Source organism: Corythoichthys intestinalis, chromosome 9 (assembly GCF_030265065.1).
Source record: "Corythoichthys intestinalis isolate RoL2023-P3 chromosome 9, ASM3026506v1, whole genome shotgun sequence".
NCBI lineage: Eukaryota > Metazoa > Chordata > Actinopteri > Syngnathiformes > Syngnathidae > Corythoichthys > Corythoichthys intestinalis.
The window spans coordinates 40957630-40975477 of record NC_080403.1 but is presented as its reverse complement, the minus strand read 5'-3'; the positions used below and the strand labels follow the sequence as shown (position 1 = coordinate 40975477).

The 17848-nt window shown below is 40.7% G+C and overlaps 1 protein-coding gene across 1 annotated transcript in view; it reads right to left on the bottom strand.

Moving 5' to 3' along the window:
* LOC130922126 (arf-GAP with GTPase, ANK repeat and PH domain-containing protein 2-like) overlaps nucleotides 1-17351 on the bottom strand; it is a 76160-nt gene extending 58809 nt beyond the window's left edge. Inside the window, exons 1-2 of the mRNA XM_057846673.1 lie at nucleotides 16855-17351; nucleotides 15373-16530 (exon numbers count right to left, since the gene is read on the bottom strand). Of these exons, the coding sequence (XP_057702656.1) occupies nucleotides 15373-16462 (1090 nt within the window). The 5' untranslated portion in view covers nucleotides 16463-16530; nucleotides 16855-17351. The remainder of the gene's footprint in view (nucleotides 1-15372; nucleotides 16531-16854) is intronic.
* Nucleotides 17352-17848: the final 497 nt, after the last annotated feature.

Genomic DNA, 17848 nt, shown 5'->3' with positions numbered 1-17848 from the left:
TAGACAGCATATCTCACCAAGAGTCAACGTGCCAACATTGAATGTTGATGACCAGGCCGCACAGAGCAGGAAGTAGTAGCTTGTTCGCTGCATGAACACGGCTCTGTGTCTCCCCAACCTTAATTATTCATGTCCCACTTACTCCTGACAAATTATTCAGCGCCTTCATGGATCCCACAATCACCGTCATGGACAACTATCTTCAGTTTAAGGCTCAACAAGCCAAGCCATATTGTGTTTAATTTCCTAAGCGTGAATATCAATATGCTGTTTTTTTCTTTAAAAGAGGGAACCATTTAGGCATTTACTAGCATTATATGTGAAGCTGTGCTGTTTGAAAGGTCGCACTTGAAGCCCGTTGGGTTTTCAGAGGATAATTTATTCAACAAGCTTGACACATCATGATATTCTGTGATTTTTATAGGGACAGAAAAGGTTTTGATCAAGTGCATCCCAGCAGAATGAATCATATTTAAAATTTTGAAAAAACAAACAAAAGGATTTCCATTTCGAAAGTGTCAATAGAAGCCGATATTTCCAGAATGTAGACAAAATTGGTATGAGCAGACATTTTTCAATGCCAGAACAGTTTTGGCCAATCAAATGCGAGGATTTGAGATTTCCTATGCTATTATGATGGTGATGGAGTACATACAGTGCCTTGCAAAAGTATTCGGCCCCCTTGAATCTTGCAACCTTTCGCCACATTTCAGGCTTCAAACATAAAGATATGAAATTTAATTTTTTGTCAAGAATCAACAACAAGTGGGACACAATCGTGAAGTGGAACAAAATTTATTGGATAATTTAAACTTTTTTAACAAATAAAAAACTGAAAAGTGGGGCGTGCAATATTATTCGGCCCCCTTGCGTTAATACTTTGTAGCGCCACCTTTTGCTCCAATTACAGCTGCAAGTCGCTTGGGGTATGTTTCTATCAGTTTTGCATATCGAGAGACTGACATTCTTGCCCATTCTTCCTTGCAAAACAGCTCGAGCTCAGTGAGGTTGGATGGAGAGTGTTTGTGAACAGCAGTCTTCAGCTCTTTCCACAGATTCTCGATTGGATTCAGGTCTGGACTTTGACTTGGCCATTCTAACACCTGGATACGTTTATTTTTGAACCATTCCATTGTAGATTTGGCTTTATGTTTTGGATCATTGTCCTGTTGGAAGATAAATCTCCGTCCCAGTCTCAGGTCTTGTGCAGATACCAACAGGTTTTCTTCCAGAATGTTCCTGTATTTGGCTGCATCCATCTTCCCGTCAATTTTAACCATCTTCCCTGTCCCTGCTGAAGAAAAGCAGGCCCAAACCATGATGCTGCCACCACCATGTTTGACAGTGGGGATGGTGTGTTCAGGGTGATGAGCTGTGTTGCTTTTACGGCAAACATATCGTTTTGCATTGTGGCCAAAAAGTTCAATTTTGGTTTCATCTGACCAGAGCACCTTCTTCCACATGTTTGGTGTCTCCCAGGTGGCTTGTGGCAAACTTTAAACGAGACTTTTTATGGATATCTTTGAGAAATGGCTTTCTTCTTGCCACTCTTCCATAAAGGCCAGATTTGTGCAGTGTACGACTGATTGTTGTCCTATGGACAGACTCTCCCACCTCAGCTGTAGATCTCTGCAGTTCATCCAGAGTGATCATGGGCCTCTTGGCTGCATCTCTGATCAGTTTTCTCCTTGTTTGAGAAGAAAGTTTGGAAGGACGGCCGGGTCTTGGTAGATTTGCAGTGGTCTGATGCTCCTTCCATTTCAATATGATGGCTTGCACAGTGCTCCTTGAGATGTTTAAAGCTTGGGAAATATTTTTGTATCCAAATCCGGCTTTAAACTTCTCCACAACAGTATCTCGGACCTGCCTGGTGTGTTCCTTGGTTTTCATAATGCTCTCTGCACTTTAAACAGAACCCTGAAACTATCACAGAGCAGGTGCATTTATACGGAGACTTGATTACACACAGGTGGATTCTATTTATCATCATCGGTCATTTAGGACAACATTGGATCATTCAGAGATCCTCACTGAACTTCTGGAGTGAGTTTGCTGCACTGAAAGTAAAGGGGCCGAATAATATTGCACGCCCCACTTTTCAGTTTTTTATTTGTTAAAAAAGTATAAATTATCCAATAAATGTTGTTCCACTTCACGATTTTGTCCCACTTGTTGTTGATTCTTGACAAAAAAATTAAATTTCATATCTTTATGTTTGAAGCCTGAAATGTGGCGAAAGGTTGCAAGATTCAAGGGGGCCGAATACTTTTGCAAGGCACTGTACATAGACGAACATACAGTCCCTGACAAAAGTCTTGTCGCTTATCCATTTTGTAGAAGTAATTGCTAATAACCTGACTTTTAATTATTCAATTGGTTTCCGAAATGGCTCATATGAAAGCTAAAACCCTCCCAAATGATGTTGAATGTACAAAAATATATTGGATGTAACCCCAGACCATGATTTTGCCCCCACCAAACTTCACTGTTTTGTAAAAAAGGTGGATTTTTCAGATGAATCTTCATCTTCATTGAATTACACCACAGTCACCGCAAATATTACAGGAGACCTACTGGAGCCCGCATGGATCCGAGATTCACTCAGAAAACAGTGAAGTTCGGTGGTAGCAAAATCATGGTCTGGGGTCAAATCCAGAATGGGGGTGTGCAAGAGATCTGCAGGGTGGAAGGCAACATAAATAGTCTGACATATAAACAAATCTTAGCTGCCTCTTACATTCCTAACCATAAAAAGGGACAAATTCTGCAGCAGTATGGTGCTCCATCGCATACTTTGATCTCTATCTCAAAGTTCCTCAAGGCAAAGAAGATCAAGATCCTCTAGGACTGGCCAGCCCAATCACCAGACAAGAACAGGATGAAAGAGGAAGCATGGAAGACGAAACCCAAGAATGTTGATGTACTGTGGGAAGCACGCAAGACTGCTTTCTTTGATGTTCCTGATGACTTCATCAATAAATTGTATGAATCCTTGCCGAACCGCATGGATGCAATCCTTCAAGCCCATGGAAGTCATACAAAATATGAAATTTGGATTTCACAGCACCACTCCTCTATTCGCTTATGTTATGTAACATATTTTTGTATTTGAAGTACATTTTTGTTAAATTTTCACACTACTTTCTGTAGGCGACAAAACTTTTGTCTTGCCAAAATTTGACCTTTATGTCTTCATTAAATGATAAATCTTTTTTCAGTGAAACAAATATATTTTTGTACATTCAACATCATTTGGGAGGGTCTTAGCTTTCATATGAGTCATTTCTGAAACCAATTGAATAATTAAAAGTCAGGTTATTAGCAATTGTTTCTACAAAATGGATAAGCGACAAGACTTTCGTCAGGGACTGTACAGTATATGCCATATTTTTTAGACTATTAATTGCATTTTTTTTTTTTTTTTTTCAGTTTTGCTGGGGTGAGATTTATACTCTGGAGCAGTAGTTCCTAACCTGGGTTCAATCGAACCCCATAGGTTCGGTGAGTTAAGTCTAAGGGGTTCAGCGAAGGTAAAGAAACGCAGAGCCCTATTTTTGTACGCTGATTAAATCTGGGCAAAGTGGCTTTTTAAATCAGGGTTTGGGCTCCCAATTAACAGGCTTAATCCATTTCTTTTAACTGCTTGTCCTCGATCTAAGGGGAGGACGAACTGGTTTGCTCAGTGGAAGGTTGACTCGTACTTGGCATGAGGGTGTACAACAGACAAATGAGCAGAGTGGTCTCAAATTATGAGTCGTTTAAAAAATTTCTTTCAAAAGGAGAAGAATTTTAAAACAGGAATTTGCTAAATTATTAGCTTGCTAGCTTTGATATATCGGTTTTGAATTTGAAAAAAAAAAAAAAAAAGCTTTATTATGTAATCCACATGCGAAACTAGTAGGGCTCAGAACCTTTAGCAAGGTTAAGAACCAATGCTCTGGTGCGACTGTGGGAAATTATCAACACCTTCTACCTCTGGAGTTGGCGGAGTTGTTTAAAAATGACACTGAGGATGACGATTTCATTGGATTTAGTGATTTAGATTGAAAGTGATGGTTTGTTAGCATGTTCTTTATAGGGTTGCAGCTGTCGAATATTTTAGTAATCGAGTATTCCACAGAAAATTTGATCGATTAATCGAGTAATCAGATAAAGCATTTAAATTTTTTTTATTTTATTTTTTTTAGGTAAAGAGCAATTAGAAATATACATGAGAAAACAAGACATTTTACCTAATATTGAACCATTTTCGCAACAACAATTGCATCTCAGATGTTACTAGGAAAAAACAACAACAACAAATTCATGGCTTTCACTCAAAAATGTCTACACCTTACAAAAAAAAAAAAAATTCTTATATTATAAAGATATATTATATTTCTTACCTAAATATGTCATTATGCTTAAACACATCACTTAAAAGTTAGGTGTTTTCCCCACTTGTTTCAATTGAATTTATATTTGTGTCAGGCTATCTTTAAGTTCTAGTTCAATTTTAAATTAGTCTATATTGTAATTCATGATAGGATTTTGAGTTTTTGCAGTGTTCAAAATAAATGTATGATACCTGCGGTATTGGCGTACATTAGGCACCAGTGCTACTTGGTGTTTTATCCAGCAATGACTACTGAGCTAAAATTGACAGTTAGCTTTATTATGTCTTTATTTTACACCCTTATCACGCTACAGCGCTGTGTTTTTACAGATTAAATAAAGCCTGTATTTAAGACACGTTAGTCACGCATCGACAGTAGTCATAATTAATAGTAACCTAGCCCTCCACAGGGCTAACGTTACAATAGCAAGGTACACTAAAGTTAATCGTATTTATTAGTGCTGAGAAGTCTACTGCTTTAAGATGGCGGCTATTTACTAACGGTGGCGAGTCTGTCATTTTGCATCTAGTTCTATATACTTGGGCTAACACGGCGGAGTCTGAAATTTCACATCTAGTTCCATATACATGTGATATCTATGAGACGCATCAGACGCTACCTGCTACCACAATAGCATCATGCAGGCATCGTTTGTAGCAACGTTGGCATAGTTAGTGGCGCCTGCAATCAGGTATATAGGTTTCTTCCTCTACAGACGTGACGTCAGAGCATTGCCCCGCATTAAAAGTAGTCCAGCCAAAATGTGATGCTTAGAGATGGCAAAATTAAACGATTCCTAGAGGCGAATAAAATTACTCGGACCAATTTTTAAACTCGAGTTACTTGAGTATTCGTTTCAGCTCTAGTTCTTTATGCTATAGTTATCTGGATAACTCTTAATAGTTATTCTAAGTTAACATACTGGGACGCATTCTCAGTTCATTGTTTATGCATCATGTAACGTTAGCATACCGTACACCCCTTTCACACATGCTGAAACACCATAAGAATCATGGGATTTAAACGGGCAGCCCTTGTATGTGAACGCAATTTCTCGGGTCGACTGACATGGCGATTACGCTGACATTTCACGGGTCGCGTCTTAGTATAATTCCCGTGAAAGTCCCGGGACGAGGCTTATGTGAAAGCAAGCATTAAATTCCCGTGTCACAGCACAACGGCTGATGACGTAAATATCATGGCGGGCTGATCATCACTTCCACTTTTTTCACAGTAAGACGAAAAGCGGTAAACAAACAATTAATTATCGCAATTATCAACATAGCAAGATGGAAATGGCTAAATTAAACTGAAAACATAACAAAATGAAATTGCTACTGGATCGTACAGTTGAGGAAGAGAGTCCATCGTTCTTCTTTGGAAATGTGTGGTTTATTTTGTTGCCGATGTTAGGGTCCGCAACTGCGGAAACAAGATTGTACCTCAAATCAGAAAACAACAGAGGGAGGGGTTCAAGAGTTTATTAAATACAAACAGAAATACACGCGATCGCAGAAAAGGGGGAATAACACAATGGGTCCGTGACACTAGGTCGACAGGGATCAATAATACTAACCTAAGCGGTAGGAAGACAGTCGATAAGACAACAGAACAAATACACTCAAATACCAGCACAACGTATGGGATTTCAAAACAAGCACAGCAGAGGTGTTGAATGGCGCCCAGCAAGTTAGTATCTTGGGGCCCTTCTCTTGGATTGCCAGGGCTTAAAACAAGGGTCTAGGTTTTTGCTCAACATTGGTAGGTACGATATGACAGCATAGCATGCATGTACACTTTTTGGGGGGGACGGGACATTAATAAGACCAAACAGTTTGGGTAAACGGGGGTCAGGGCTACATTTCTCACGAATATGGACCTAATTAATTGATAGGCTAACTGATCATTGCAAAATAAATCTGTATTGAGTTATAACACTGCTTCTCAATTATTTTCTGTAACATCCCTCATAGGAAGACACTATGCGCTCATGCGCTGGTCCCTATGGGAAACACAGTCTTCAAAAAAACTACCGCTTTTGTCCACCAGCGTCGCTAAAATTGACCAAAACTGAAATGTTACCAAGTGTTGCTTTAAGACCACATAAACAAAACAAAATTACCAATTGGGTAGAACGGGGTAAACCTCGGTTCACTACATTTCTAACAGTTTAATTAACGTTAACAGCAGAAAATTCATACAAAAGTGGAGGACACTTCCCTCTAAGCAGCTTCCTACTCGAGTTTTGCAGTTTAGCAAATTCACACAGTTTAATGTTATGCAAACTCTGATGCAGGTTGTAGCAAAATTTCCGTAGTAAAATTAGTGGTGTGTTCCCCACCCACATAACATTGGCATCTTTTTACATTACTTGCAGTGGCTGCTGCTGGATGAAAAAAAACTTCTAATATCCCCTCCTCTTTGAAGGGGGCGGATGAGGCGGCATGTTGGCGACATGTTGTATTTTTGTCCGGTCAGTGCGTGTGTGTGTGTGTGTGTGTGTGTGTGTGTGTGTGTGTGCGCGTGCATAGGTGGATCTACTATTCAGGCAAAGTAGGCGATCGCCTTAGGCCCCCAACCAGTAGAGGGCCCACAACAAGCTGCCCTTGCCCCAACGAGCAAGGGCTTGGGCCACCGGAGCCAACAGCACCCCTAATTATTCGTCATGTATAATTATGTTAGCATACCAAACAAACAAATAACAAAACAAAAAAGAAAGCCATTTGAATGCTGCGTTTATATTATCTCTCTCCCACACACACGCACTACAATGGACTGTTCCACGACGACGAACTGAGTATCAGTCGCTTAGCTTCATTTAGCGCCGTTTAGCTTTGCTTAGTTCCATTTAGCATCGCTTAGCTCCGCTTAGCTGTTCGTTAGCTTCACTTAGTTTTCCCGCGTTTTTCACGCCACTAATCTCACAATTTTTACTGCTCACTTGCTACTTTGCACGTCTGCTATCGTTTATTTCGAACACATGAGCGAACGTGCTCTCCATGAGAGCCAAAGTGCAGTGAGGGAGACATTGAGAACAGGCCGCTAATGCCTCTTTTAACTTTCTTCTTCTTCACACGAACATAAAATACACAACAGCACACCCTGTGGCGAAAGTACAGTTCCAATCAGTCATACAATAACACTCAACAGTTGATAAAAACAGCATTCGCTAACGAAAAAAAACTTTAAATCTATTAGTGACACCACAAGCAATGACGAAGAATGTTTTTTACGGAGTGTAAAGCTTTCGGTTTGCGGTTTAGCGAACGTACCTCAGGTGAACATTTCAAAATAAAAGCACATGTTCGTCATATAAATAACAATTTATGGAGTATATCCCACATACTTCAGAATTAATATTATAATATGTAAATACTACAGAATACAGATTCTACACTAAGAATAGCTTTCAAATGACACTCTTTATGACAAATATGATTGGTAATGAATAATTATTACAATTATTATACTACTATTATAATATAGTAGAATACTATAATGATAATGCTAGATTTTTTTTTTTTTTTTGAAGAATTGTTTTGAATAATGTTGGAAAGGCAAAGTCAGTGTTCTGAATCTGTTTACTTTCCATTCTTTTGCACTAGTAAATGCTATCAGCATTTAACCTAATTGTTTATTTGTGATTAATTATTGTTATGTACATGATTATTTGTATTTTAATAAATAATTTAAGTGTTCCAAAATAGTTTTGTGAATTAATAAGCGTCAACAAAAATTTCATTGCTATATTAGTGAAAAAAAGAAAAATTATTAGATTAGGCGTCTAATTGTAAAACTAGTCGGCTGACTAATCAGGAGAAAATTTGTCGTTTAGGACAGCCCTAGTGTACCGGAACATATTTCTTCTACACCCTTCTCACCTTTTTAACCCCTGACCCATGAAGAGGGCCTCTGGATATGTTCGCCTTCGGCCCCAAAATTGCCAAGTCCGCCGCTGTGTGTGTGTGTGTGTGTGTGTGTGGGGGGGGGGGTGTTAAGTCTGAACATAATGAAAAAAATTCACTTAATAATGGTAGGGTCAATTGTATCCTTACAACATATGGGAAGGCAATCTAAATAACCTATATAACTGAACTCATTATAAAATGCAACTAAGGTTGCTTAAAAGTTGGTGGGGAGAATTTGAGCATCCTGAAAAGTTGGTGATGTTATGTCCCTACCATCCCTATGCAAACCTATGCCCTTGGCTTAAAAACAGTCTTGATGAGCTTGAATTGGCTGCTATTACGACGTCGGGAACGCTCCCTCTGGAATTAAACATGATTTGACCAACGTTGCGACAGTCAATGCCGACCAAAAATGACGTAATGTCCGGGTTATAAACTCGCGCCAGCAGCCCTCCCCGCATAGAGAGTGGGCAACACGGGACAAGTGTGTGAAAGTGTCCAACCCGCGTCATTCTCGGGACATCTCTACATGCGTGAAAGCAATGACGCGAGTAAATCCCGTGTCACCTTAGACAGGAGTTTACTGGGATATGAGGAAAAGCGGCATGGAAAATGAATGAATGAATGTTTGTAAAAAGGGCTTTTTCAGCCTGTTGTTCTCAATTCTTTTTTTATTATAAATTGCCTTTCAAGATGACATGTCTGTTTTAGGTGTTGGATTTTTATCAAATAAATTTCCCCCAAAATTACGACTTATACTCCGGTGCGACTTCTATGTTTTTTTTCCTCTTCATTGCACATTTTTTGGCTAGTGCGACTTATTCTCAGGCATAGACTTCATAATGTACATTATGAAGTCTATGACTCAGGTGCGATTTATAGTCCAAGAAATACAGTGGGGCAAATAAGTATTTAGTCAACAACCAATTGTGCAAGTTCTCCTACTTGAAAAGATTAGAGAGGCCTGTAATTGTCAACATGGGTAAACCTCAACCATGAGAGACAGAATGAGGGGAAAAACAGAAAATCAAATTGTTTGATTTTTAATTAAATTATTTCCATATTAGAGTGGAAAATAAATATTTGGTCACCTACAAACAAGCAAGATTTCTGGCTGTCAAAGACGTCTAACTTCTTCTAACGAAGTCTAACGAGGCTTCACTCGTTACCTGTATTAATGGCACCTGTTTTAACTCATTATCGGTATAAAAGACACCTGTCCACAACCTCAGTTTGTCACACTCCAAACTACACTATGGCCAAGACCAAAGTGCTGTCGAAGGACACCAGAGACAAAATTGTAGACCTGCACCAGGCTGGGAAGACTGAATCTGTGATAGGTAAAACGCTTGGTGTAAAAAAATCAACTGTGGGAGCAATTATTAGAAAATGGAAGACATACAAGACCACTGATAATCTCCCTCGATCTTGGGCTCCATGCAAGATCTTACCCCGTGGCGTCAAAATGATAACAAGAACGGTGAGCAAAAATCCCAGAACCACACGGGGGTCTCTCATGGTTGAGGTTTACCCATGTTGACAATTACAGGCCTCTCGAATATTTTCAAGTGGGAGAACTTGCACAATTAGTGGTTGACTAAATACTTATTTGCCCCACTGTACATTACACAGATTTTACTTGAGATTTAAAAAGAAAAAAAAAGGATAATGTTGTGTATTTTGTCCTACTTCCTTTGCTGTAGGGTGGTCTATGTTGCTGTAGTTTTGTTTCATACACAGATTTTCCTCAACAAAAACAAAAACAAACAAAAAACGTGAAGTCAGATGCCAGTGTGCCACTGTTCAGCTTTTCGGCTTTACGAACAGGACAGATATACAATGGTCCACCACCTCGTTTAGGAATGACTGCTGCAATTCGCCTAAGCCAAAATGTGAAAGCCTTCTCCTGTGTGCAAGATGGAAAACAAGAGAAATATGTGATTTGCATATTTCGATTGTTTGACCAACCTTTTTTTTTTTTTTTAATGAACGCCATTTTAACGTCCTTTATGCCGTCTTGTCTGTCCATTTAACTAGTCAGACTTAATCACTACCACCCAGATGTAATTAACAATGAATGTCCAATTAAAAAAAACAACAACTGTCATTATCATGAGAGTTGTGTTAAAGAATTAATGATGTTCTTAATGTCATTAAAAATAATCTGTTTTCCGATTTTCAATGCTACAGTGGCTAGACAATGTCAACATATTCCTGGTAAATGCCAGAAAAAACGAGGCCAAGATAAATGATTTAGAATATTAAAAATGTCTTTACGGCATGACAGCAGAATATTATCAAAATGATGGAATCTGTTTGAGAGGAGTAGTAAAAATAAACAACTGCGATAATGTGGTTGCTCTATCATGTTAAATGGGAGTCGGCGTACTCCCAGCCACTTTTTAAAGTGCCTCTGATGAAATAATGTTCAAATATTCCGGTTGGCTTTTCCTTACAAACGTTCTTATTTACAAGTAGTAAATGCTTGAAGGTTTTGTACAGAACTAGGAGATGTCAAACATTCCTTACACTTCGACAAAGGTGCCAGTTCTGGTTGAAGTAAAACCCCAAATCATGATGCTGTCACCCATAGACTTCATAATGATATTGACGGGTCAGATTCTACCTTCACTGCGCCACGCCTTCAAGTAGGGGGCCATCCCACAATCCGCTTCAGTTATTCGCAGTTGGTCGCAGCGACACATGCAGCCATCCAACGCCAGATTTCGGTTGAAAAAGTACGAAAGCTGTACCGCATACAAGCAGGAAGGATTGTCTCAGGAGTAATTTGTTTGAGGATTCAAGGTAATTCTCAGCACCCCCTGCTGTGAGTGACTTCCAGGGGCCCTGACTACTACAGATGTATGACATTGTCAAAGAAAGCATTTTAATAAAGTGTAACCCAATAAGGTAATGTAATGTAGTAAATAGTATTGTACTTAGAAATTGTTCTTAAATCTTTGGGAAATACATTCAATATGAATATTTTGAAGTTTAAGTTGAATACAACTGAACTATATTTGATACACTGTAAATCCACTACTACTGTATCACAAAAGTGAGTACACCCCTCGAATTTTTGCAGATATTTAAGTATATCTTTTCATGGAAGAACACTGACAAAATGACACTTTGACACAATGAAAAGTAGTCTGTGTGCAGCTTATATAATAGTTCATTTATTTTCCCCTCAAAATATAGCCATTAATATCTAAACCCCTGGCAACAAAAGTGAGTACACCCCACACAAACTACGTACATCCCTAAATGTCCAAATTGAGTACTGCTTGTCATTTTCCTTCCAAAATGTCATGTGACTCGTTACAGGAGTGCTGTCAGCATTTCTGCAGAAATTGAAGAGGTAGGGGGGGGTCAGCCTGTTGGTGCTCAGACCATACGCAGCACTCTACATCAAATTTGTGTGCATGGCTGTCACCCCAGGAGGAAGCCTCTTCTGAAGACGGTACATAAGATAGCCCGCCCGTCTCATCAGACCATAGGACATGGTTACAGTAATCCATGTGCTTTGTTGACATGTCTTTAGCAAACTGTTTGCGGGCTTTCTTGTGCACTGTCTTCAGAAGAGGGTGACGGCCATGCACGCCAATTTGATGTAGAGTGTGGCGTATGGTCTGAGCACTAACAGGATGACCCCCCAACCCCCCCCCCCCACACACACACCTCTTCAATCTCTGCAGCAATGTTGACAGCAGTCCTGTAACGAGTCATATGACATTTTGGAGTGAAAATGACAAGCAGTACTCAATCTGGACATTTAGGGATGTACGTTTTTTCATAAGGGTGTACTCAGTTTTGTTCCCAGGGGTTTAAATATTAATGGCTATATTTTGAGGGGGAAATAAATTAACTCTATTATACAGTATAGCTGCACGCAGACTACTTTTCATTGTGTCAAAGTGTCATTTTGTTAGTGCTGTCCCATGAAAAGATATACTTAAATATCTGCAGAAATGCAAGGGGTGTACTCACTTTTGTAATACACTGTATATATATGACGGAAATCACAGACAAGGCTGGAAAAGCAGTTTCTGCTCTTGCACCCCTCTTTAAAATAAGTTCTTTTGGCTTAAAATACAGCAGTTTGTGTTTGATATAACAATATGTCTATATGCTGCCATAGCAGTTTCATGGGGCTATTTTTAATTTGTCCGTTTTACCCTGGAGACCCCCGTTTACAGACACCGCGGAACCGCTTTTGTTTCAACCCAGCCATAAAAAGAAAGTCAATATATTTATTATTCTAAATGTCTATTATTTTTAGCTTAGAATCATTAATTGATGTCTAAAATTTAGTTAAACAATAAAAACGACTTTATAAAATTACTCACTCGCATATTTAAAACTTTTAAACAAATTACGTCACAATGAAAAAAATAGTGTCTGTAAATAGGTCACAGATATCTACCTCATAACTATCGCTAAATTGTATCTTTTTTTGTTGTTGTTGTTGTTACTGTCGCATTTTCCCCGATATTTTTGATGAAAGTAATCGATCTAAACATAGAAAAATTGGAAGAAAAAAAAAAAAGTTTAAAAGGGTAAATATTTCAAAAACAAAATCTCGACCACTCCTTGATGTCTGCGATTTCTGCATTGCGACTCTTGCTATACTATTACCGTGTTTCGTCCATAAAATCCCCAAAAAGTCCGGCTGTGGCCATTCATAGCTTTGTCTTGACACTCGGTGAGACAAGGTAAGTACGCAATATTATCTCATTAAAATCATGGTGTCTTTGATTATGCTCTCATGCGCTCACCTTGAGTTAGGGTTTAAGGGTTTAAAAATGTTTTTATTTTTAAAATGCCCCCCTGTTAAAAAAAAATTCTTCCTCCAGAAAATGAGATTTTAAGCTTTCCAATGATGTATTACATATATATATAGGACAATTTTGAAATTTGGCCAAAATGGGGGTCTCAGAGCTGAACTTCAGGTAACCTGTGTTGTTTTCCGCCGTATATATACAGTAAGGCAAATAAGTGTTTAGTCAACCACCAATTGAGCAAATTCTCCTACTTGAAAAGATTAGAGAGGCTTGTAATTGTCAACATGGGTAAACCTCAACCATGAGAGACAGAATGTGGAAAAAAATAAGAAAATCACATTGTTTGATTTTTAAAGAATTTATTTCCAAATTAGAGTGGAAAAATAAGTATTTGGTCAACTACAAACAAGCAAGATTTCTGGCTGTCAAAGAGGTCTAACGAGGCTCCACTCGTTACCTGTATTAATGGCACCTTTTTTAACTCATTATCGGTATAAAAGACACCTGTCCACAATCTCAGTCACACTCCAAACTCCACTATGGCCAAGACCAAAGAGCTGTCGAAGGACACCAGAGACAAAATTGTAGACCTGCACCAGGCTGGGAAGACTGAATCTGCAATAGGTAAAACGCTTGGTGTAAAGAAATCAACTGTGGGAGCAATTATTAGAAAATGGAAGACATAAAAGACCACTGATAATCTCCCTCGATCCGGGGCTCCATGCAAGATCGCACCCCGTGGCGTCAAAATGATAACAAGAACTGTGAGCAAAAATCCCAGATCAACACGGGGGGACCTAGTGTATGACCTACAGAGAGCTGGGACCACAGTAACAAAGGTTACTATCAGTAACATAATGCGTTGCCAGGGACTCAAATCCTGCACTGCCAGACGTGTCCCCCTGCTGAAGAAAGTACACGTCCAGGCCCGTCTGCAGTTCGATAGAGAGCATTTGGATGATCCAGAAGAAGACTGGGAGAATGTGTTATGGTCAGATGAAACCAAAATAGAACTTTTCGGTAGAAAGACAGGTTCTCGTGTTTGGAGGAGAAAGAATACTGAATTGCATTGGAATAACACCATACCCACTGTGAAGCATGGGGGTGGAAACATCATGCTTTGGGGCTGTTTTTCTGCAAAGGGACCAGGACGACTGATTCAGGTGTAAAGGAAAGAATGAATGAGGCCATGTATCGAGAGATTTTGAGTAAAAATCTCCTTCCATCAGCAAGGGCATTGAAGATGAGATGTGGCTGGGTCTTTCAGCATGACAATGATCCCAAACACACGGCCAGGGCAACAAAGGAGTGGCTTCGTAAGAAGCATTTCAAGGTCCTGGAGCAGCCTAGCCAGTCTCCAGATCTCAACCCCGTAGAAAATCTGTGGAGGGAGTTGAAAGTCCGTGTTACCCAACGACAGCCCCAAAACATCACTGCTCTAGAGGAGATCTGCATGGAGGAATGGGCCAAAATACCAGCAACAGTGTGTGAAGAGTTACAGAAAACGTTTGGCCTTCGTTATTGCCAAAAAAGGGTACATAACAAAGTATTGAGATGAACTTTTGGTATTGACCAAAAACTTATTTTCCACCATGATTTGCAAATAAATTCTTTAAAAATCAATGTGATTTTCTGGGTTTTTTTCCACATTCTGTCTCTCATGGTTGAGGTTTACCCATGTTGACGAGTACAGGCCTCTCTAATATTTTCAAGTGGGAGAACTTGCACAATTAGTGGTTGACTAAATACTTATTTGCCCCACTGTATGTAATACGTTATTCGTTATATACTTTCATTTTCTCACTTTTAATATGTTTAACTTTAAATGTTTTAAATGATTGTACGCCGACCTTGAGTGCCAGAAAGGCGCCTTCAAATAAAATGTATTATTATTATTATTATTATAATTCTTATAATAATATAAAACATTTAATTCAGTCAATCCTTGGCATACCACTGGTGGTACTCGTACCACAATTTGAGAACCACTGACCTATACAATTCATAACCTGGGCCAGACCTGTATTTAAAAATGATTCTAACAGTGAGAGCATTTCTTAGAATATGAGTTGGCAATACAATATAACTGAGAGTTAAGAGGTGATCAAGATGTGTTTCTGCTACCAGTTTTGCAAAGGCAATGGGTCCATTTCTCCATGGCATCATTGTGTCAGTGACTGGAAGGAAGCCACACTGTGTGAAATAGTGGGCCAATTAGAAGGCTAACGTGTATGCTAAAAGTACAGAGAGGCCGCTATAGATCTCTGTCATGTTCTGGAAGAGATGAATCAATGGAGAACTTACCCTCCTCCTCACTGGAGCCCCTCTCCACAGCGGGATACAGAGCGGATGTGGTGCTGACATTTGGGGGGACAGCTGCACTTTTGGAGAAAATCCCACTAATGAACTTGAGCATCTTGCGGTCACGGGCGGGAGCTCTCTGGATTGTTCCTCCTTGGCCCTCTTTTCCTCTCCTGGCGTCCTCAGAGAGGCAATGTAGGTCGCTGTTATCTAGGGTGCGACTGGTGGCTTTTCTTTGAGGCCTGCTCACATCACAGGTAACCGGCGTAACCAAGGAAACCTTAAATCTGTCCTCGTGATGGTTCTCCCTGCTCATGATTCCGGAATAACCTCCGCTCAGGGGAGCGGCGGGACGGATAAGCGTGCCTCGGCCGTCGCTGTCCGCCCAAGACGCACGGTAAGGCCCCAGAGTTGCAGCTGGCATTAGGGGGGACTGATCCCCGATTCGGTTATCCCTCCTCTCCAGAGTCTTAGCTGAGTGATACAAGTTGGTGTTGGCTTCTCTGGCGTCCCTCCAGCCTCCCGAGCTGGTCCCCGTCTGCGACCTCATTAGGACTTCGGGGCGCTGACTGACTGAAAAAGGGAGGCTGCACCTCGAGCGGTTGTTGAGCTCTGCTCCATTTTCGCCCTTTAGGAACAGCCTCGGAGGCTCCCGATAGAGTTCCGTCTTGGGACGCGAGGCATCATTGCGGGGCCCGTCTCGCCGGACGGTGCTCTCAAAGTTGCTCCCGCTGTACACCTTCACCATTTGCCTCAACTGGGGGTGGACAATAGAAGTGTCCTTGCTCTTTGCAAATGGGACAATGTCTTTCGGTTCTCCCTTCTCAGCTTTCCCCCACTTCTCGTTTGGGCTGCCATACTTGGTGTGCACCTGCTCCGCTTCTTCCTCGCGTGTGCTCGCTTTATCTGACACTTGTGAGCCAACACATGGTTCCTCATCTTGGGGGGCACCACTCACCTCCTCCTTTAGGCTCCCTTCCCCCTCCTTCTCCTCTTGGTTCCCGGCTACATCCTCTGGCAAAGCCTCAACCTTCACCAAAGTGAGGGAGATGAGGTAGGTGGTGCGCCTCTGTGGGTTGTCTGCTTGGCTCATTGGGAGAGAACAGCTCAGCACAGTGCCACCTTCTCTCCGAGCAGGCCACGCATGCAAACCTCAGTCAACTGAAACAGAGAGCACAATCTAATCGGATGGACGCTGGACGAATTTTCACAATATATTCAAATGTGTTACCCAGTCTAGACTGCTTTTTTTTTTGCCCGAATTAATCCCATCCATGCACACCGCTACTACTTGCCTCTACTACTAATTCATTCATAAGCCATTCCTTGCTTTACATCCTGAACTCTTGTACAAATCTGACAGGTAGACACACAGATGGATAGAAGAAGACATGGGATTTTTGAGAACGGCAGTATGCAATCGATTTATCTAATCCTGTAGTTGTCACATTTCTTCATCTTTTTTTTCTTGAATTGTGTTCATACCGTCATTCTGTCATCCATCAATTACACAGGTCCTCGCGTAAATATAAAGGATTCCTTTGGCGATCAATTGGTATCAAACAGGATATCAGTCGGAGCTGATGCTGAAAAGCTGATCGGTCCACAAAAGGAAATAAAAATAGAGGAAAGGGAGGCTGCCGGAGAAAAAATGGAAATCATTCACTTGTCACGATGCGTCTTGCAGCTGGAGCCTCCATTTGACAATGTCATGCATAAAAGCAGGTATTCACAGCTTGACGGCTTCGGGTGGGAAAACCCATCTATTGTGGTGTACCCCCAAAATGGAAGAAATTTTTTAAAAATGTATGCAATGCTTCCTTGTGTCTGTGTCGCTCCTCTGGAGAACGCTCCTCTCGGTCACCGCATCCTCTCCTCCGAGCGCCTCATCCAATTAGCAAGTCAATAAAATGTGTCTCTGTGAGGCAGAGGAAGCCCACCAGCTCACCACGGCCCCTCCTCCCTTGCCCTCCCTCAAAGCCCCCCCAGTTACTCTACCGTAATCCTGCAGCACAACTGGACTCGCTGGTTCCGAGGAGAAGCTAACTGCGATGTGGTGGCGGTCCTTGCTCACGTTCATCAGATTTTTATCTGTGCACACTACAAAAGAGAAAGGAGGGGGGAGACAAACCCCTTGCCAGTGCATCTGCCCTGTCTCTCTTACGCTCTCTCTCTCGCTCTGTCCTTTCCAAAGCAATTTATGGGCAGCGTCTGCTCTTGCAGCTTGGCCGCTCGCATACAAAAGAGAAGATGCACAAGATGAGAACACTTAGCATATTTATGATCAATAGAATACATTCAACATCAAATTAAGAACTGGAAGATTTAGGAGAAATACACAGGAGAGGGTAAAGATTTAAATAGACATCTTGGGAGGCAATATTTTACAACAGAATGACAACCCACTACCACAATCAACATTCCAGCATGATTTGTTGTCTTTTGGTACTGGTTTTGCTGGTTCAGAAACCAGCATATG